General features: G+C 41.2%; 1 protein-coding gene across 2 annotated transcripts in view; it reads left to right on the top strand.

Annotated features, from left to right (window-relative positions):
• Positions 1–11,920: 11,920 nt before the first annotated feature.
• The window catches only part of SKAP2 (src kinase associated phosphoprotein 2), a 142,455-nt gene continuing 132,067 nt past the window's right edge, over positions 11,921–22,308 (top strand). The window contains exon 1 of one of the 2 annotated variants that reach the window (XM_067562024.1): positions 11,921–12,209. In XM_067562024.1, the coding sequence (XP_067418125.1) occupies positions 12,161–12,209 (49 nt within the window). In that variant the 5' untranslated portion in view covers positions 11,921–12,160. The remainder of the gene's footprint in view (positions 12,210–22,308) is intronic. The other variant, XM_067562023.1, reaches the window with a different exon arrangement.

Consider the following 22,308-nt stretch of genomic DNA (forward strand, 5'->3'; position numbering starts at 1 on the left):
AGATGAGTTTTATGCAGCAGAAGCTATAGGAATCATAAATGGCTACCTTGTTAGCAGTCTCCTCAGGAAGGCCAAGACTGATGGGCAAGGAGCCTGAGCTGTCTTCTCAACCCCGTAGGTGGTTCCTCCAGGTAACGGTTGAGGTCCACTGTTAGGGTGATGTGGGGAAATCTGTATAGATGATGCTTGATCTGAACCTATTTTGTGGCTAGATAGAAGAATCCAGGGTGTGAGGGACTATATTTTGTTGGCATCAAATTCACATTTAAAAATACAGAAGCTACAGAAGTGGTAATAGAGTATATGTACTAGCAATCTATCAGTAGTGTAGTGTTTGGCCTTATGGGGTTACAAATGGGTGCTAAAGTTCACAAAGTGAGGCTTAAGAACTCAAAAGAGTCAGCTCATACTCTATCAGACAGAGGATAGAGTATTAGATTTCTCTTGTTGACCAAAATCTTGTTTTTGAAAAATACATGAAAGAACAGAGCCACAAACGCTGCCCCCCCCCCTTCCTACCAAAAGGCACTTCAGCCTGACACACTGTAACTTTAATCAAAAGCTAAAACCTCAACTAACTCTTATTGTTTTACCCTTTTAAATGTTCACTTACTTTCTATAAGTCTATTTGTTTTAAAACCATTTTATCTGTTAATTTTACTTACTTTCAATATATTTGTAAGTATAAAAAACCACACTGTGAAATGTAATATATCTACTTTAAATTGTAAAAGACAGTCAAAAATGAAATAAGGTTTGCTTTAAAAATAATATGTAAGCCCATTTCAGCTAGGAGTTGGCCCTGAGTGATTGGAGTATGAATGGCTGAGCAATTGAGGTGGGTGTAGACAGGGAGAGTGATTGAACAATTGGTCTGAGTAAGGGATGTCCAAAGAGATAAAGAAAACACCAGCCTCACCTAAAACGTCTGAGGGAAGACGAAAGGAGCGAAGATAATAACTTTTACCATTCAAATGGCCGAAGAGGAGCCCACCCTAATAACTTTGGAGCCAGCCCATTTCGAAGGACAAAATCTGATCAGGCTTGCAAGAATGTGGGTGATTAGGAATCACACCAAGAATGCAGTTGCAGCATGACAGTGCAAAACCCATAGACTTACATGGGGTCCTTTCCCTATAAAATGGGACAGGAAGATGAAGGCTGGAGGTTCGGGTGTACAACATCACACCAGCCAGGAGTACCGATGCGCATCGGCAGGACCTTTCTCCTATCCTCGTGCTACAGTCACCTGGCCAGTGACTATCACGAGCACCAAGAGGCTGGTAACTATAACATCTATGAGACCCCTATGCATGTTTGTCTGTCTCCCTGTCTGTGTATGCCTGTCTGTGTGTAAGCGTGAATGAAAGTACCAATTGAAACATGTGTCTCTGTAGTATTGATACAATGTTAATACTGTTTTCCTAGTGTTTACATTATTAACACTATTTTACTAAAGTAAAGAACAATATTGATGTTATTACAGTGTTGATGCTTTTCTTTCTATTGATACTATTTACCAAATTTCTGTATTCACAATAAATGTGGCTTGTTGTCTTATCCCCGGAAAAGATCTTGTGATATTTGTTATTTGGGTAACACTCTCATCTACAATCCTTACTGGCTGGTGCTCAGAAGAGCACCGACAGGTTCTGATGTGAAATATGTGCAACCCTCTTCAGACACAATGGTTACTGAGATGAAGGGTCCAAATGCAGTAGTGTCTGATGGAGTAAATAAACGATCACTCTGGATATCCCTTGCCACATGTGACAGAATGTAACCTTCTATTCAGACCCTACTCACTATTGTAATAATCTTTGTACAAGGTATGCCTTGTATGGTATCATTTGAAAACTCATAATTCGCTGGTCATTATTGTCCTGATAAAATCTGTGGTGACGCTGTATGTAAAGTTATCAGATTGCACTGTATGGTGTTATTAACACATGTTCCAAACTGAGATTGGCAAACAGGTCTATCTCAAACAATGGAATGTGTGCTCTGCTTAATTTGCATTTAAGCAGTAAACATAGTAATCCAACAGAAAGGGAAACAAAGGAAGCTCAAACAGATGAGAAAAAAGCAGCAGGGAACATTCTTCCCCATAAACTTTTTGTCTCCTGGTACCCAGATGGAAATGTTTTTCAAGAGGGGGACTGAAACTATGAAAAGAAAGGACAAATACCCCAAGGCACTCCCTCCCCTCTTTGCCCATCGTAATCACTGCACCTGAAGTGACAAAGGAAGCATTTGTTGCATTCTGGGAGAAAAGGTCCTGACCTAAGAAGTTTGGTCAGTAAGTCTGCTGAAAACATGTGGTGAGAAACTTTGTTTTGAATTTAACATAGCTCATTATATTAGACACCAGTTGCATTTTATCTTTATTTTCTTGTAACCATTTTCTTGTAACCATTTCTGACTTTTATGTCTCATTACTTGTACACACTTAAAAATCTCTCTTTATGGTTAATACACTTGTTTGTTTGTTTGTTTTATCTAATCCCATGTATTTAAACTGAAGTCTTTGGGGAAACTATTTTGAGTGGAAATTGTGTGCATATTATTTCTATGAAAGAAATAGATGACTTCATATAAACTTGCTTTGCCCAGGAGAGGGCTAGGCAGTACAGGACATATATTTCTGGGGGGAAATCTAAGACGGAGTTTGTGGGGGTCACCTTGCAGAATAACCAAGACTGGTGAGAGCTAGAGTGTAATCTGAACATGGCTGGTAGGCTGCAGTTACACATGAACACTCATATACATATAAGAAAAACTAGATAATCTGTCTGCCATTGCTTATTTAAGCATATGCATTTCCCTTACAAGACAGATAAAAGTTACTCTATATTTAGAGCTTTCAATTAAATTGAAAAGATAAAAAAGGTGACAGGACATTGGTTTTGGCAACTGTTTGATCTCTCTTTAGCATATTGCCATGAATAAGTTTGAGTACTTTTAGCACCCTTGAGCACACTATAGTTTATGGACATTACACTAGAAATACTTGCTGAGAAAAGCTATTTTATTAATTGAGTAGCTTCACTGTAAACCATGTGACATCCCAGAAGACACTTTATAAATAAACCTGTATTTGCATCAAGAGTTTTCCAAGGTTCCCTATTTTACACAGTAATAATTCACAGCTTAAACTGAGCCCACTGAGATGAAGTTTAACTATACAGCATTTTAATAAAACAGAAATGAAAACAATTTCTGTAGGAGACAATGAATGCCTCTTATTTTACATGGTGTTTTATATATCCATGTATCACTTAAAATAAAGTAACTGATGATGTTCCTGTTGTAAAGAAGAGAAGGTTGCACAGCAAGAAACAAACATACACATTTGTCTCACGTTGATCAGAATCCTATTTATGTGGATTTGAAGCAGACTTTCATTCTTAGGTTTCCCAGTAACAATGTTGAACTCAGACAGCAAAAGTGGCTGCCAACCCTTAGGCCATAGGGCTAGGGCTTGCCCCTAGGGCTTGCCACTCTAAATGAAAGCACACCTCAATGTGCTTGCCAGGATCTACTACCTCAAAGACATCCCTCATAAGGGTACCCCTTTGTGCTCTTTCTTCCTTCTGTATATGCATGGGAAGTTTCAAGAAGGCGTCTAAATGGGAGACATTCCCTTAAAAGCAAAGCATAATCACTATAATTTAACTGAAGCACTGTGATAAGCTGTGCAAACCAGGCAACCACATTATCAGGGGTAATATTCCCTAAAGCCTTTTTTAGTGCTTGCACTTGCTCAGGTCTCAGTATCTTGTTTACTGCAGTGGTAGTGTGAATGGTGCGTTCCTCCTCCCCCTCTTCAACAGTCTCTGTCTTTGTCTCCACAAGCACAGGAGCCATGGGTGCAGTAGCCCACGGAGTAACCTCCCCACCCATCTGCTTCACTATCTGCCTGAGCGGAGCATAGGGAGAAGGACATCCCATGCTCTGATCTGACTGGTTCTCATTCCATATAGCATCTGCACAACAGAGAGCTGACAGATCAAAGTCCTGCATACCAAAACTCTGCACCATCACAACTTCAGTTTGCCTGCATGACAGCAATAATTCCCTGAGCAGCAGCCAATTGCTTTGTACACCAAGACAACTGTTGCCGACAAACTTCATGGGACTGGCCCTGGGTTTCAATAAGGTTCCTTTTTTTCCCCTTCAGGACGACGTATACCGCAGCTTGTGCATCTTTACATTTCACTTCCCAGATATGAGCTGTCTCCTCTCACTGTCTAACTTCCTTTTTCTACCCCTCTGCATCATACTGAGAGTTAGAAAGCAACCTAGCCTGAGTGAGACAGTGAGACACTGAAGATTCATACTCTGTTTTCAGTTTCTGTATTTGACCTTGGCATGCTATTAATTGTTCATGCAGCTCCTTGGGGTTTTTTGGCTAGCTTCCCTAATTTCTCATTAAGGGTTTTAGACACTAATAGGAGCTAAGTATTTTATTTTTACGATCGGGCTTTGTCTCTATGAATTGTTCCCACTGAAGCATCAAGTCTGCATATGCCATTTTACCCTTAAATGCTCCTCCCAACCATGGGTTTTTTCACAGGTCATCCACAAAAGCTTCCATATCCAAGACTGCTTCTAGCGAAAGGAGGGCCGGAGTGGCAACCCCTCGACCGCCTGACTCGCAATACATTCCTGGAGAGGACATAATACCCTCCTCCTGAAGCCAAATACAGATACAGCTTCGAGGAGAACTGTGCCAGACAGGTTGCTGCCTTGCTGACATGCAGTGAGAGAAACCATTGCACTATACACCTCAAAGATCATCGCACGTACAGCTAATTGAGCCCACCCAGGGATGCCAACTGTTGATACTAGATGCTTAGTGATTAGTGTGAATACCAGTGAGACACGGTACGCCCCATTTGCAGGTTAATAAGGTTTAATGTGCAAGGTTTTTTATAAATATACTAATTAAATACAAAGCCTAAAATTAACTACAATGTATTATATTTACTAAGCTTGGAGAGCTAAGCGATTACTTAGAAGGCTGTATACAGGAACAGTTTTTTTTAGGGGCCTCACCAAGGTGTCAGTGGCCTCTGGTCAGACTGGCAGCAACTCCCATGGGATTAGGCATTGATGGAGCGCACTCCTTTGTGGTAATTTTTTATACTTTTTTATATACAGCTTTTATTTAATTACTTTATTTATTATTATAAATGCTAATTACTTATATTGTTTTTATTTTTTACTACATTTTATTTTTACTGTGATAATTGGGGTCATCAAAACAGTATTTGGTGATAGGAGGGGGTGGTGTGAAAATATGCCCCTTGGCAGTGAGAAAGTGTACCCGCAGACATTCAAGGATAACTTCTTGTTCCCAGTACCGTTATCTATGTACCGCTGCAAGCATACATGTTAAGTATTTTGTCTTGTGATGTGCCATGGTATGCAGAAACTGAGACATCTGCAAGGTTACTCAGTCATCCTATTCATCTCTGCCAACTGAAAGATGTCATCCTACAGGGGTCAAGCAAGCAGCTGAAGCTATGCTAGGCCTTTAGGAGTGGTCAGGTAACTCAAATTGCACTGGGCCTCCAACAAGGACCCTATGTGATTTCTGATAGGGGCTGGACTAGATGGCCTCCCGAGGTCCCTTCCAATCTTAATCTTCAATTATCCCTTTCCCTGTAGACTGCACCTACATGTGGTGGGAAAGGCTTGAGTGTTCCAATAACCCCAAGAGCTATGCTAGTAGGAGTTTTAATTCTTGGTAGGGCCACCCAAGCCAGACAAGTCCAATGGTAGGGGATCAGATGAAAAACAGTCCACTGGTCCCTCAGGTGGGGGTTTGAGTGACAGGCCAACAGTCTAGCCTGATAAAAAAAAGTTAAGTTATAGAAACACAACAAAGTAGCCATTCCAGCAAATGGCATGATCAACAGGAACGGCACAGGTTTGTACATGCTCTAAGTGATATCAGATGGTGCAGGAAGCATTCTGAATCAGACATGTTACCCAATGTTCAATAAAAAACATTCAAAGTTATTGAATAGAAGCATACTATACCATATTTTGATCATATAAATACCAATCCTTTTCTAGAAATGTTTTTGATATAAGTAAGTAAAGGTGGGTCACGCTGGCTGGATTGGGGGGGTGGGGGCATTTAGTATATTGTTTGACATCAGTATGTCAAAATCATAATAATTCATGTAAGACATGCCATGTCCGGTACTGTTAGAAGATTATAATATGTTAAGTAAGATGACGATACTTTTGTTCATGTAATGGAAGTTATGGATATGTTTGAGATATCTGTATTTCAAATTGTGCTGTCTGGGACATGCCCCAGACAGGATGGCTGCAGAACAATAGCCTGCTTAATGGCCCATTGAGACATTCACAGATGCAAGGGGCCCAGAGGGAGAAGCCAGGGATATACCTGATGAGTCATCAGGACTTGCTCATGTGACTCTGGACTCCATTTTGGTTCCTGTGAAATTCCACAGGCAGCAAGGCAACCAGAGGATACATAAGGCAGAAGCCTTGGGAATCAATTTTGTCTTTCAGTCGGGATTCAGCTTCAGCTACCAACCTACCTCTGGATTAGCTCATCTACAACTGAACTGAAGCTGTGAAACAAAGGACTGAGACCCATGCAAATACTGGATATACACTAGAGGAATTATACAAGCCTGCAAACTCCACAATTCTTCTAGAAACCTGATGTATATGGACTTTCAAATCATTTGTATATATCTGATTGCTTTAATCCTTTAACATTTCTCTTATGGTTTGTTTCTTTCTTTTTATAATAGACCTTTAGTTTTAGTTACTAAAGGATTGGCTGGCAGCACGGTATTTTGGGTAAGATCCAAAGTTAAATTAATCTGGTACTGTGGCTGACCCTTTGGGGTCAGAGGGAACCTTTTTTAGTAAAGAGCATAGAGTTTAAATAACTGGTCTCTCTACTGGACCTAGTGGCTCATTGGGAGTCAGAGACTGGAATGCAGTAAAGGGGGCTGTGTGTATTGGCATACTGGCTTCTTGATAACCAGGTGGGGAATCAAAAGCACAGTTTGGGGATGGTTGGGAAGCCTGGCTTTAGTGCCACCCACCAGTGCTGGGAGAATCTCCTTTCCTTTTACAGCCTGCCCTGACCTTGGCATTCTCAGGTGGCTGCCCTAGACACGGAAGGGTCACAAGGTGTAATATGGATTTATTGCTTATTTGGAAAGGTTAAAACAATAGTGAATATAGAACCAGCCCAAACATCTCAGCAGTTTATCAAAATGTAGCCTGTAGTAAGTGATCTAAGGCATGGGTCTCACTCTTTTTCTAACCTGGACCTCACTGGAGTTCCCCTTCCTTTTAGAAATATGGGAAGGGCAGGGTGGTCATAACAGTCGGAAATAATTTCCCTAATAAGTTTAAGGTTTACCATGACTCAGTTTTCACACAACCATTCCTTTATTAGTTCAACGGCCACCTGGTGTCAGTTACATCCAAACTACAAATATAAGCATACATAGGCCTATACTCTATACCCTAGCAAAAATACAGTTATAAGCACTGGTCAAAATACATGCTACATGATACCTTCCCATCATGGAATGACTCCAGAGGGGTAGGGAAAAGCTTGAAGGGAAAAAACCCTATAAAATATTGCCTTTTAATAAATTATAGTAAACATGTGATGTTATTGCTGGTTATTAGAACTTAGCTAAAGTCAGCTGAAGCAGTTTAGGACTACACTCTGCTCTCCAAAAATTTTTCCCCTCAACTACTGGACTAAATATTCAAACCACTTATTTAGTGCACCTGGTGCCCTAGTAACCGTATTTTCTTTATTTTTATTGCTTAGCCCAAATCTTAAATAACACTGGTATTTCCAGGGTCACTACAAGTTTAACACAAACAACTTCTTTCTTACGATTTCATTCTTTTTAATCTACATGCTTTTGGCCTATCACTCACGCTAAAAATCCAAACTCAGTTTAAAACCATAGTTCACTCAGCCCTAATATGGACCTATACTCCTACAATAACCCTCTGCCACCTGTTGAGAACCCCTTTGGGAGTTGTGATTCTCAAGGTGAGAACTCATATCATTATGTCCACTGACAGAAGTGTTCAGAGCAAGCCAATATGGATCAGAGCAGTATTTAGTAAGGGCAGAGCCACATTCACCAAGAAAAGACCTTGCATTTTCTCTAAGTTCAAACGAGCAATTAAGCCATTGCCACATGAAAGTCAATAAACTGTGGCATGGAAGAGAAGCGGGTGATATTGAGCACCCATTTCTTCACATAAAATAGCACAGAGATACGTATTATTATTTATTAGTACTAGCATAGCACCTACGAGTCCTAGTCATGGACCAGGCCCCCATTGTGTTAGGCACTGTTCAAACATAGATGATAAAAACAGTCCTTCCCCCAGTGGGCTTCCTTTTAGTGAAGTGCTCAACTTTTCAGCTTTTATGCAGTCTCATCAAGTACCTTTCAGTTCCATTAGCACCCTCTTTGCCACCAAAGCACTCATTGAATAGTGTGTCCACATGGTGTCCAAATGGCTTGGGATGCAATGGACTGGATTCTAATCAGAAAGCCACTGTATTTCCCTGTCATAGCTCAGGCACTGTCAGTACAAATACCAATACAGCTACGCCAATGCAATCCAGCTGTACAAGCTCATTTTTGAAAACTTCAGAGATTTTTTTCTCTGTAGTTTCATCTGACAGGGGACAACAAAACACAAAGTCATCATATCTGGATGGTTCCCAATTATATTGGAAAAATATTAGGCAGAAGATGACACATTTATAGTTTCAACCAGTTGTAGTGTGAAGTATCAGCTCCTCTGCATTCTTTTACATGGCTGGTCTCAACCATCTGCAGTGATGTCATGAATTTGTCAGCTGACTGCAATGCTGGAGAGTGGAATTGCTTTGACTCACTGGCAGCGGCAGATTCTAACAGAACATTACTACTATCAGAGGCATAGAGTGCAATCAATTTCCTCAAGTATATGAGGTTTATTAGCTTTTGCTATATGCAGTGACTCTACATCTAATATACAAAGGACTTTCCAGTTTACAGTATTGTCATTTATTAAAACTGAATTTGTATACCCATAAGCTTTTATGGGATCTCCTGTAAAAATGGATGTGGTTTAGTCTCTACATGACTCGGTGATCCTTCCTTTCTGTGGCTGTACACATGCCTCAGAATCCTTTACCAACTACTACAGGAACTCCTTTAAAGGATCAGGGTAGCTGATAAGTTGTTTTAGTTTGAGTCTACCAGAGGAGAAAAACAGACTGCAAGCACTGAATGCACAGAAAGAAGAAATAAAGTGATCACAACCACCCTAATGCTGGCCTCTGTGAAATAGTGTAGGGAGAATGCATTATAATCTGATTAACTTTCCCTTAAGAGGTAAACTGGAGAGGACAGAAAGCTATAGGCAGGTCCTATCTTCTGTACTGTTGAAAAACAAAGATGTAGGTGCTCGGCTGCAGAAAAATTGCGGATTCCATGGGGAAAAAATGCTGAATGCCATGACTGCAGGACTGCAGAATGCACAGGGCCTTGACTGAGATAAAGGGGAAATTCACACTTTCTAGAGCAATTATTTCAGGCTGACTGCAGCCTCAGGCAGGCATTACTACATGAGTTTACATTCAGTTCACATTTTTGAGCATCTCTCTGCAATTATAAGGATTAGAAACTTTTGTTTCTTTTAAACTTAAAAGATAAGAGGGAATGTGGCTATCCTCCCAAAATCTTGCTTGTGATCCCTATGAGGTTGCAATCCATACATTCAGAATACCTGAACTATGGGACTTAGGCAAAGTCTGGTTTTCATGATGCACAAAGCTATAGAATCCTCAGAAGATAGGTTGAAGTGGCTCTGAAGCCTGGCATGTTTCACTAAAGTCCTGGATCTGTTTTGCATCATGCTTCCTATCAGGGAAATATTAAAAATTAGGAAACTAAGGGTAAATCAGGAACTCAGCAAGACATAAATGAGCCTGGGTTACAACTCTTGCCAAAAATAATTATTAAAAAATAAGCTACCTCTGTCATAGGCTGATCATATGTGCTGTGTCAACCAGCAAAGGGATATTGTAAGAAAATCTGTGGAAGGACAAGGATATCTAGAGTTCAGGAGACAGATGCAAAGGACAGAAAATAAAAAAGGTAATTTATTTCTGTCCACATTATGCCCTGAAATGTAGGCAAAACTCACACACTAGCAAATCATATGGAATAAATTACCAGGAAAGCAATCACAAAACAGAGTACACTGGAGCTCAAGTGCCATGCTCAACTTCTTTCTGGAAAAGAAAGGAACTGAGTGGTAAAGTCAACAAAAGAAAGTGGGATTAAGATTAATCCAAAAAGGGCAAACAAACTAGACTGGCTACAACCTTCCCTGTTCTTTATATCCTTATGGTAACTTCCCAAAATCTGCACATCTGAAATCTCTACACTAACATGTTAGCCATTCTCACCCACTGTAGAAAAATTAAAAAACACAAATATTTCTATGGTAGAAGAGTAATAGGTATTTCACAGTACCATAGAAAATTAGGGCTGGAAGAAACCCCAGGAGGTCATCTAGTCCAACCCCCTGCTCAAAGCAGGACCAACCCCAACTAAATCATCCCAGCCAGGGCTTTGTCAAGCCACACCTTAAAAACTTCTAAGGATGGAGATTCCACCATCTCCCTAAGTAACCCATTCCAGTGCTTCAGCACCCTCTTAGTGAATTTTTTTTCCTAATATCCAACTTAGACCTCCCCCACAATCAACAAAAATATATAAAGGTAAAATCCACATACACACGTTCTTTCATTTTGAAATTAGAAGATTAAAGTCACTGTGCAACATTAGACAGGCCAGTTACTTATCCACTTGAGCTTCAGTCAAACTGGCTATAAAACCAGCTAATAAAGCAGTACAGCTCTGAAATCCAGGTGCAACTGAAATAAGCTGTCTTGTATAATTAAAAGGGGGTGGGGGGAACCACTGAAACAATACCAAGTCCAAACCCCCAAGTGCAGAGAAATGCATTCTCGGCAATCAGCATTTGACCTTGCAACGACACAGAAGCTTGGCTTTAAGTACTGGTGTAGTCCCAACAAAATGGCAATGGCGGCAATGGGAGGCTCTTGTTCCTGCAAGAGAGCTCTAACCAGATTTTTGAACACATAAACTGTTGACAGCAGCATCTCAAGGTGGGGCTGAAAGAGAGAGGGGAAGAGGGAAGCAGCAGGATGTGCCTAAGACCAGAACGGTGGTTCCCCAGTCTCCATACAGCACAGAGAGGAGGAAGAGTTAAGAAATGTTGCAGCTTAGAGTTTGGGTCTGTCTCTGTCCCTCCCCCTTGCACCCTGCTCCCTTCCCCCACTCCACTTGCACCCTGCTGTTCCTCACAAATCTCCCTCTCCTTCCCCCCCCCCTTGCACCCTACTTCTCGCTCCCTTCTCCTCCACTTGCACCACCCTCTTCCCCTGCCCGCTCAGCCTTGCCCGCTACGGTCCCCCGGAACCCTCCCTGCCCTGCGGCCCAGAAGCAGCTAAACGAGCTGTCAGCCTCTGCCTGCAGCCTGACGGAATGCATGCGCGCGCGTTCTAAAGCAGGGGCGGGGCAAACAGACGAAAGGCGGAGCCCTGAATTACGCTATAGGGGGTAGGGGGGAAAAACGGAAACAATGAACCAATCAGAGAGAGAAGGAAGCCCGTCCTGGCGAGCAGCAGGCCAATGAATAGGCGTTGGGCGCCATCTTCGATTCAGGCAGCGGGACGGGCGGTCCCCTCTTCTCAGGCGTCTTGGAACATTACGCCCACATTAAAAATGGAGGGCGCGGTGGTCACGTGATAGGGAGCGCGCCGGCTCCGCTTGCACTGGGCTAAGTGACGGGTGTAAAACCCCAACCCGAAGCCTGACCGAGCCGGAGGCGCATGCGTAGCCAGCCTGACCGGGAGGGGGGAGAGAAGCGAAGTGAAGCGAGTAGCCCCGCCCCGCCCTCCCCTCGGGTGCTCCTGAGGTTTCAATGACTTCCCCCTGCTGCTGAGCCCGGGGCCGGGCTGTCACTTCCTCCCTCCCGGGTCCGAGCCTAGCCAGCCCAGTAGCTGCCCTCTGCCCTAGGGACCCCCCTCTCCTCCAGCATGCGCACCCCACCCGTCCTCCCCGAGGACGTCGTCAGCATCCTGGCAGGTAACCCGGCAGGGGGTCAGAGCTGGGGGGCCTGGGGCGGGGAGGTGAGGTGAGGCGAGGCGAGGCAGTGGGCAGAGGGGGGTGGCAGCTGCACCTCAGGGAACGGGGGTTACGATTTGGCGTTGGGGAGGAGGTTTGATTGGCTGAGTCTTGGCTGTATGTGCTTGTCACTCATCCACACTTCCAGGGTCGTGTTTGTAGCAGGGTGATTGGGAGGGGGAGCGTAGGCGAGTGGGTGGAGAGAGGTGACTGCTGCAGGTGGCAGGAACCTCTGATGCCAAAAAACGATTTCCCCCCCTCCTAATTAGTAAGAATGATTAAATCTTTATCCCAGGGGCTCGTGCTGTTTCTGGAATTAGTTTCTCGTTTAATGGTGAAAAGGCCACTTCTAATTTATGCAGTTTGTTAATCTTTTCCTTCCCAATTATTTTTTCTGTATTTAAAGTTCCCCAACAGGATCTGTTTACTTGGCTTTTTTTTTTTTTTTAAATGGTGTAATCAGTCTCTCTGCCTTTTATTTCAGTACATCTGAAATGAGGAAGGACAGGTCTGCTTCTTACTTCCTTTGTCTCACACACAATATGTACTCTATATTTATACCCGTTTTCCATTTCTACATATATTTACAAATAATATTCAAATAATAATAGGTACACGCCTGTGTCTCTGCACACTTTCCTACAATGGCTCCATAATGTGTTTTCTCTTATTCCAGAGAGACAAACTATGGGTGAGAAGGTTCTTCAGTTTTCATACCAGTTTTGGTGTTTGGCCCCTTTACTGAAACTTACACGGATGCTAACAGTGTTGTAGCCATGTTGGTCCCAGGACCTGAAGAAGAGCTGTGTGAAATCTTGAAAGCTTGTTTCTGTCACCAACAGAAGTTGGTCCAATAAAATATGCTATCTCAGCAACCGTGTCTCTCTAAGGATACTAATAGTGATGTAAACACCTGTCCACCAATTGGAGGGCCTATATTGGAATGACTTGATAGTGAAACTGCCATCAAATGCTACCAATTTTTGGTCGCTACTGACCTCAATTGCATACTAACCAGTGAGTTGAAAGGTACCTCATCCAAATCTTTGGGGCACATAATTTGTCTAAAGGTCGCTTTTGGCAGTTTAAACATGTCCCAAAACCAATAAAACAGAAAAATGTATTAGTTCATGGGAAAACAACATAGTCCTAGATCACCTGGCTTAATTTAAATGTTACTGTGTTGATGTACCACATATCATTTCAATAAAATTTGTGTGTATGAGAGAGACATTATGATGTGTTTCTGCAGGTGTTTATATCTATATGGACATGATAAAGTGTGATGAACTGACTACTAAAGAATACTTTCTCACCAGAAAAGATGGCCAGCAATAGTATAAATGAGAGGTTTAAAACATCTACAATTTAAAGAAAATGGTTTGTGGCATGCTCTATTTTATTATGTGTAAGATTTACACTAGTGTACTTAATTTTGTTTTGTGGCACTAAATAGCTTATTACTGATTTGGGGTAAATTCTATATCTCACAACTCAGGATTTTTTAATTCACTTTGGAAAAAAAATGTGTGATAGATTTTGCAGCACTTTGACTACTTCAGTTTCAGTGTTTGGTATCACCCTGTGATTAAAGCAGTGGAGAATGTGTTTCTATTCTTGGCTCTGGCACAGATTTCCATGTGACCTTGCCTAAGACACTTAATTAGACCACATTCTTCAATTCTGGTGCCTAAAGCTAGGCACTTCAATCCACACTTGGGTACCTGAAGAAATGGCCTGAATTTCAGGAAGGGCTGAGTACTCGTATTTCCCATTACACTTCGTTTCAGTTTAGTACCTCTTAAAATCAGGCTGCTTATTTAGGTGCTTAATTTTAAGCACATAGATTTGAAAAACAGACTCGGAAAGGTTAAAGACTATCTGGACTTTGAGTAAAATTAACATTTGTAAAAAAATATTGGTCTAGATCAACCCCTTTTTTAGTAAAATTCTCTGGAGGAAGGAAATATCTGTGAAAATTCCCTTGTCATATCAGGGCCAGGAGGGTAAGGTTTGTGACCCCTCCCCACTTCCCAAGGTATAGGCTGCAGGCTCCAAACCTGGCAAATTCCCAGGGATTCACAAAGTTCTGGGGTTCTGCAGGAGACACAAGGGCATCCACATGTAAGTTCTTTGCCTCTGAACTGCCTCTGGCACCCTGCACTTTCCACTCTGATGAAACTGTGCTGCTTGGAACTCCCCCTGGCCATGGCTGCCATAGGATCTCTAACAGGATCTATGCAGATGAAATAATACAACCTCAGACTGTATTGTCACTTCCCTCCCAACCTCTCCTCTCTATCCTATTCAGTCTCCTCTCTCTCTTACCAGCCGCCCCAGCACGGACTGCATGGAATGGCGTCTGCAAGGCTTAATGAGGCAGTGTTGCAGAGGCCACTGAGGCCCCTCATATACAGACTGGGGGGAGAACTGGGTCTCATTGACTATAGTGACTGTGAAATGCAAAGTTCACTATAGACAAATACCTACTGAGTCTGTAAAATCCCCTTGAGTTCCAGTTCTTCTAGGATGAAGGGAAGCTGTGCAATCTTGACAAGTACTGTTTTTAAAAAACTTTTCTTGAAATAGTTTTTAAAAAACTAAGTACAATGATAAGAATAATATCTAAATCTTTGTTACCGTGGAAGTCATATTTGCAGTTTAATACACTAGCCCAAGTTCCCACACTGCTTTATCAGAGTACTCAAGAGAAAAACATACTTAACACTTGTTCATCTCATAGCTCTTTTTGAGTTTAATAAAACATGTATAGAGTCGAAAGGCTATTCTGAAGGTTAGACAGGATGCTTAAGAAATCTGGGGGATGAGAAGGTTAGTAATAACAGATATTTTCTAGTTAACCCTTACTGAGATGTCTGTCCATTGAGTTGTGGAGAGGAGAAAAAGCCCCAAGGCATTTATTGCTGTTCAATGGAAAACTTCACTAATGTGAGCTTTTTTAGAAAACAGCATAGTTTATTTAAACAATCCAACAAATATTTCATACCGATCAAATACAAAAAAGTTTTATGTTAAAAGAACTTTATTGAAGTTGAAAAGTTGGTGGTTAGGCACTTTGAAAATTAGGAAATATCAGAATTGGGGTTGCACAAGTGATCTCTATTAACCCTCCCACACCACTGCCACATGTACTTTATGGCTTTAGTTATATAATCATATACTATTTTTTTCCACAGGACCCTTGCCTCATTCTCTACGCTGGCTAGGCAGTACTTGAGAGAAGAGGCAGCTGTTCAGTATTTTTGTCTTCATCATTACATTAGTGACTCCTACCTTATTTACTGCACATTACCCAAAGTCTCCAGTGCATTATTCATTCCTCTTGGTCTTTTCTCTGGTACTTATGAATGTAGTATTTAAGTGGCTCACAAACACTGATATATTCATCTGTGCTGTAGGTAAGAGAGCATTATTAACCCCATTTTACACATGGGGAAACTGAGAAAGAAATGTGTCTGAGGCCACACAGTGAATCAATGGCAGAGCCAAGATTAGAATGCAAGACCTTCTGCCTCCAAACCACGTACTTGTTTCTCCAGACCATGCTGCCATACTGTCAGAGGTGCTTCCACTGACTTCAGTTGCATTATGACTGCTCAACACTTCTGTATATCAGAACCCAGATGAGAGAAACACAATTAGAGGCCACTTATGAACAGTTTGGGCTATATAAATTATGCAACAATGCAAAGAGTTCCTATGGCAGAACCAGGATAGAATTGAGTTCTCTTGAGTGGCATTCATTTACTTTAACCACAGGACCATTCTTTTTCTTCCCAGGGTCTCTAGTCTCTCGTGGAGAAGTTGTCTCCTCCTGGTTTTCCCAGTGCAGTATCAACTAGTGCTGCTGCTCCTGTGGCAATGTGTGCCTGGCCATAGACTGGAATATTCATGTTCAGCTATTATTTTGCTATGCTGCCAAAATCTTGCTGACTCGGCAAGCAATATAAGGGAAATTGCAATTTTTGAAAGTTTATTTCAGCAGAATTCCATGGGAAAAGGCACTTCTCTAGCCACAGGACTTTTTCCTCCTGATTAATGTCAAAGGCTGCTGCAAATAATGGAAGTGTTCAAACCTAAAAAAGATCAAATGTTTCCTAGTGGAAAGTATTAGGCAACTGAAATATAGAACTTGCTACCTGATTCCCTCTAATTCAGGGTCATGGAACTCATTGGAAGCATGATCAGACCTTATAATACATTTTGCATAAAGAATTACATTTTCTTCATTGTTGACTCCATTTTAATGGAGAAAGATTTTCTTTTCTCATGACTCTGATTCAGATTCCATAAACTTTGGCTTCTGCTTAATCCAGAAGTTGTTCTGAAGGTGTCTTCTTCCCAAAAATTGTACACTTTTTCCTACTCCCTACCCCACAAATCATAATGTACATTAGGGCTACCTCCATGGTTTTGATTGCAAACTTTCTGAATTTCATTGATTTTTTTGTCCTCATGTTTAGGGTAATGGGGATTTCAGTCAGGGAACAGAGGAATTCTGTTTTGGTTTTGAAGAGATCTTGTTGCTCCTGTGCAATGGCTGAGCGATCTGTGTCTCATACTCATGATGTCTAGGGTTACAATAAGGGTACTGGCCAGCTTTACCACTCCCAGTTTCATGTGGTGTAAGTACCTATGAAAGGGTACTTTCCATACACGCTGACTCTTGTTTTTGCTGGTGGGTGGAGGTGAGGGGACTTGGGAGAAGAGGTGGGGTGGGAAGAGGTGGGATGAAGGTGGCGGGAGGACACGTGACCTGTCAAATGTCTCGTCTGCACAGCAACATCCCCCCCCCCAGCCTGTGGCCAACACACTTTCCCTGCCACATGTTACCTGTGCGGAGGTGGGGGTTCTGTCCTTCTCCTGCTGTGGCTCCCCTGGCACATTTGGTCACTCTCCCTGGCAGCTGGGCCTTGCGCAGGGAACAAGAGGGAGCTACTGCTAAAGCCGTCTGAAGCTTGGCTCTCCTGGCCATTGCTCTGTAACATGGCAGCTGCCTGTGAGAGATCCTGGCTTGGCTGCCAGTGACAGGGGCCAAGTGAGTTGGAAACATGCCAGGGGGAAGGGGGAGCTGCTGTTCTGCACAGAACAGTGCCCTTTCCGCTCCTGTGAGCTGCAAACAACTGATTGGCAGAGCTGCCAAACAGCTGATTCGCGGCCAGCCTGGTGGGTGCTGAGCACCCCCTATTTTTTTCCGTGGGTGCCTGAGCTCCAGGGCACCCACGGAGTTGGTGCTTTACCTTCTCTATTCTAATAAAAAAGTTACAAAGAAGTTTTTGTAACAGGTTTAAACAGGATTACTGATTGAGACAGTAAAAAATTACTGTAAGAGTTGTGTCTTTTATGTCAGAAGCATAGGAGGTCAAGGGGACCCTGTAATTGCCCCTCATTAAGGAAGTGATTGCCATAGCTTATGTAGATATTGTAGGGCCCCTCTCCAAACATTCCAGCTCTGAAAGGAGGCAGGTGTCTCAGAAAGCTTGGTAGGACAGGCATCCTGAAGGAAGATCTTTTGACATAGGTGATTTGGTGTTAGTGTTGATTCCAGTGAGAAAAAACAAAATGCAAGATTGTTGGGAAGGACCTTTTCATGTGATAGAGTGAATTAAGTTATTTATTATATAGGGAAACCCCATGGCAGGGGAGCAGTGCAAACACTACATGTCAATAGATCGAAAGCGTACCTGCATGGCTAGGTAGACTGGAATATCCAAAGGGACTGTTTGTAACTCGATGTTAAAGCTGTTAGGGTGCTTGAGAAGTTGACACTTTATACTTGGTGACATCTGAGTATAGAACTCACAGCTAGTTTGGGGTTTGTGCTTGTTTCTTAACAGTCTGTCCTGAGGTTGGTACTCACACTCCTGGGTCACTCCAGACAGCTTGACAATAAGATTCAGGCTTTTCAGGATGTCAAGAAAACCAAGAATCTGATTTCTTCTCCACACCCCTTCATTCTTTGACGCATTCCTGTTACCTTCCATTTAGCAAAAATTCTTCATCAAAATCTACTACAATATTTTGTCTCTCAGATTATCTCCTGAGCATCTGCTTATCACTCAGCTTTATGTTCTAAATCTCTAGTCATCTTGTCCAATTTGCCACATTTCACTGCAAGTCCCTTATTTTTTTCCTTCAAATGAAGATGATTTGTCCAGTGTTCCAAAGCAGCTTCCTAGGAGTAGGCATCATAGGGAGGGAAGACACTTGAGGCACAATGTGGTGGATCAGGTGCATAGATTAAAGAAGTCTGATTTTTCATATTTACTTTTTACTATTGGGCACTGCAGCAGTTACATTCTTCCTGTGTCCTCTGAAACCAGCCATCCTGCTCTCACCTCCTCATCAGCTGTTGCTGGACATGCTCCTCTTCCTTTTCCCATCATAAACAAACTTCAGGTAGAATAATTTTTCTATATTAGTTTTAAAACAGAAACATCCCTATAATTATTTATTGTAATGCATCACATTCAGGCTTATATTGCTGAAATTAATGTTCATTGTAAAAGAATCCTGGGGTTATGTGCACATCTAAGTAGACATATCTTTGCAGCAATTAATATGTATTTAAATAGTACTGGAAACAGTGAGGTAAAAAGCCACACACAGGCATTCCTGATAAGAAATAGCCTACAGTGATTTGAAACATTGTTCAGTTGTGTCTGCCATAAATTTGAGAATAAGTGCCATATGGGTGATAAAAATGGCATAGGTTATTTTTTATATACTCATTACTCACTAACACTCTGCGTTAATTGAAAAAGACAAACTATCTTTCTCATCTGACTGAGTTTACGTTTCTTTCTAATCATATGTCAACAAGCCACAATAGATGTAGCATAATGTGGCATGTAGTGTAAATCTTAGGTTAATCCTTAAAATTGTTTACTGTAGCTCATTTGGAATCAGTGTTGTAAACTGATCTTGATTTGTTTTAGTGTGCTGCTTTTCAAGAACTCCTTAATATTTTAGAGCGTGATCTTCAGTCATCTCTGAAGAGGTTAGGTTGTGAAGGAGGAAATGTTCCAATCCTCATATGGTGAGATTAGAATTTTGTCCTGAATGTAATTTATTTGAAATGTCCTAGGTGTTTTATTTCAGTTGATGATCTGAGCAATCTAGGTGTGCTTTTGCCCTGTAAATCCTTGAAGGGAATTGTTGGTTTATTTATTTTGTCAATAAATTCATTTTATGTTGGTAGTAATATAAGCAAGACCATCTTTCTATGGTGGTTTAAGATATAACTGGACTTCCCATAAAAGATTCTCTGTGGCAAAAGAAAGGTCTAAATACTTGTCAATCTATATCAATGTATTATTTTCAGCTAGCTGTCTTACAGTTGCAAGTCTGTCTTCATTTTTCTTTTGTAATAGGTATGTTGTTTCTATATAAATACAAATGTGAATCAAAACATGACAAGTAGCATGTTCAATGTGATCCAATGTTTATTTAGCAAACTCGGGGAAGAAATTTTCCAAACCGTTCAACAGTCTTCCTTTTGAGGGAAAAGAGCAAATATTGCATGCATTGCAGATCGAGATTTATACCACAGACGGACAGGCAGCTACAGAGGTTGTTGCCTGATAAATTTTCTTTAGACCTATTCCCTATCAGTAGATTTTTTTTTTTTTTTGTGTGTGCGCAAATTCTGGAATCAGCTTGGTTAATTGCTTCCTAAAACTGACCCAGTGCTTATTGGTGCCAGGGCTTGCCAGGGCTGAGCCCTGGGACCTGTAGGCTTGGCACTTCATAGCCCTGGCACCTCTGGACTTGCTGCATCAGTTATGAAGGTAAAAATATTCTTGAGCCCTGGCACCTTTTTCATTACAAATTAAGCACTGACTAGACCCAGTACTACTAAGAGATACGTGGTTGTCCATTTGAAGCTGGTCATACTTCCAAAGTATATCTCCTATAATATTTTTACTTCAAGTACAGCGGATAGTTATTCTATTTAGTAATAAACAATGCAAATTGCTATTTTGGGTTTGAAATGATTGATAAAATGCTGCATCACTGCAGAGCTGGTCACATTTCAGAAGCATGTTCAGAGGGCCACAATTTTTTTGTGATTTGTAAATTTTTAGATTCTTTCTTTTCCCTTTTTGTTTAGTTTTCTTAGCTGAATCCTGAAAAAACTTATGTGGGTAGCCTTCACGCATAGAATAGTTCTGTTGACTTCATAAACTCCTCAGCATAATGCACTGATCACTCATGTGAATGAGGTTTTGAGGGATTGGACCTTCTGTTTGTATTCTGCCATCAAAAACAGGAAAATTTGAAGTTGTCTTCATAGACTCACTGAAATTCTGCAATGCCCCAGTCCTCGCGTTATGTTGATATTCACAGTTGCAAACAAAAATAACTCTGATGTAAACATTTCTACACAAAAGATAAATATAAAATGTAAACAAAATAAAAATGTCTAACATTTTGATTGACTATACCTAATAGCAATCAAGATTTAAACTAAATAAACCATTTGATTAATTACAAATGAGCTAGACAGTGCCATATTTTAGTCCCCTGTCCCTTCTGTATCAGTCCTTAGTTTTATTGACAGAGCAATTTGTGAATCTGATCTTATCAGTTAGATCTTTCAGTTCTGCATCTACCATTCATTTCAACATGCGAATAATTTTTCTCTAGAGTACTTCAGACAAGGTTAAGATAATTAAATATAAACAGTAGCAAAACAAACATTGTTATTCACATTAATTATTTCAGGGCTTGTATGTTAACTTTTTTTTAGATAAGTTAGTGGTGTGGAATAGTTTCTCCGGGTCTATTCATCTTTGTAATTATAGTGTTAAATATAAACTGTCAGCAGAAGAGCTCTACTGATCTTGTTGCTGCAGAAATATGAATTATATAGCATATGCATACCCTCTAGTCTGTCAGTGTGTGATAGGAACAATGAAAATGTGTGACAAATGACTGAAAAATGCAACAACTCTGTTTTGTTGCATGTCTCACTGTAACTGAGAAATTATAATTGCTTAACTATAAAACCTGTTTTAATTAATAAAACTTATTTGAATTAAACTGGTTGTTTTAAAAAGAAAACTAGATAAACAGAAATGCAATAGCAGAGTTTGAAGCCAGGGCCTTCAGATTCTCACCGCAGATATCTAATGCTTGAGTTAAAGGAGTTAATGATATCCTTTGAGTGGACCAGATTTTTGAGGTGTATGATGTCTACTTTGCCAGTGGATTACACAGCTATTTTCCACACACAGCAGTAGACTGTTGGGGGTCAGGATTTCAGGATTCTATTCCTCCCATTGGGAAGGGAGAGTTAACTAGTGGCTAGAGTAGTAGTTACAAGTATATAAACTTGGCTCATTCAGTCTAATGATTAAATGGGTGAGACTCTAATCTGTCGTATTAGAGATCTGAGTTCTATTCTCCATTCCAACAGAAACGATCTTGAGCAAAACATCTCAGTTAGGTTTATTAGTGGAATAGGGGGAATCGGGCTGCTTTAGTTAGCTGGGCCTAATATGGGGAGAGAAGTGTACGCTGGAGCTTTGCCTAGGGTGGCAGATTGTGTTGCGTGACTGCTGGGGGGGAATGATACTTGCTTCCTTCCTAAATGTAGGGGCATGAGGCCCTATTCAGTAATAAGGACTATGAAGTGCATAGAAATACAAACAGTATGACTAGAAGAGATGAGCTTAGATTTCAAGGCTTCCTGGATCCCAGCCCAGAACATGTTACTCTAGGCTACACAGGTGTTCTTCAGGGGAGTCTGTCTCTTGTGTGTCTGCATCACATTACCTAGCTTTGTGGAGCTGTGCAACAGAGGAAGATTTGACCAAAATGGAGAGCATTCTACATAATCATGAGAGAGACAAGGTGGGTGAGGTAATATCTTTTATTGGACCAAATTCTGTTGGTAAAAGAGACAAGCCTTTGAGCTTACACAGAGCTCTTCTTCTGGTGTGGGAAATTCACACAGTGTCAGAGCTAAATACAAGGAGGAACAGATTGTTTAGCATAAATAGTTAACACATAACGGTTATACTAAACAATCCAT

The sequence above is a fragment of the Emydura macquarii genome, unplaced genomic scaffold (genome assembly GCF_026122565.2).
Source record: "Emydura macquarii macquarii isolate MOO-44397 ecotype Brisbane River unplaced genomic scaffold, CSIRO-AGI_Emac_v2 contig_2422, whole genome shotgun sequence".
Taxonomy (NCBI): domain Eukaryota; kingdom Metazoa; phylum Chordata; order Testudines; family Chelidae; genus Emydura; species Emydura macquarii.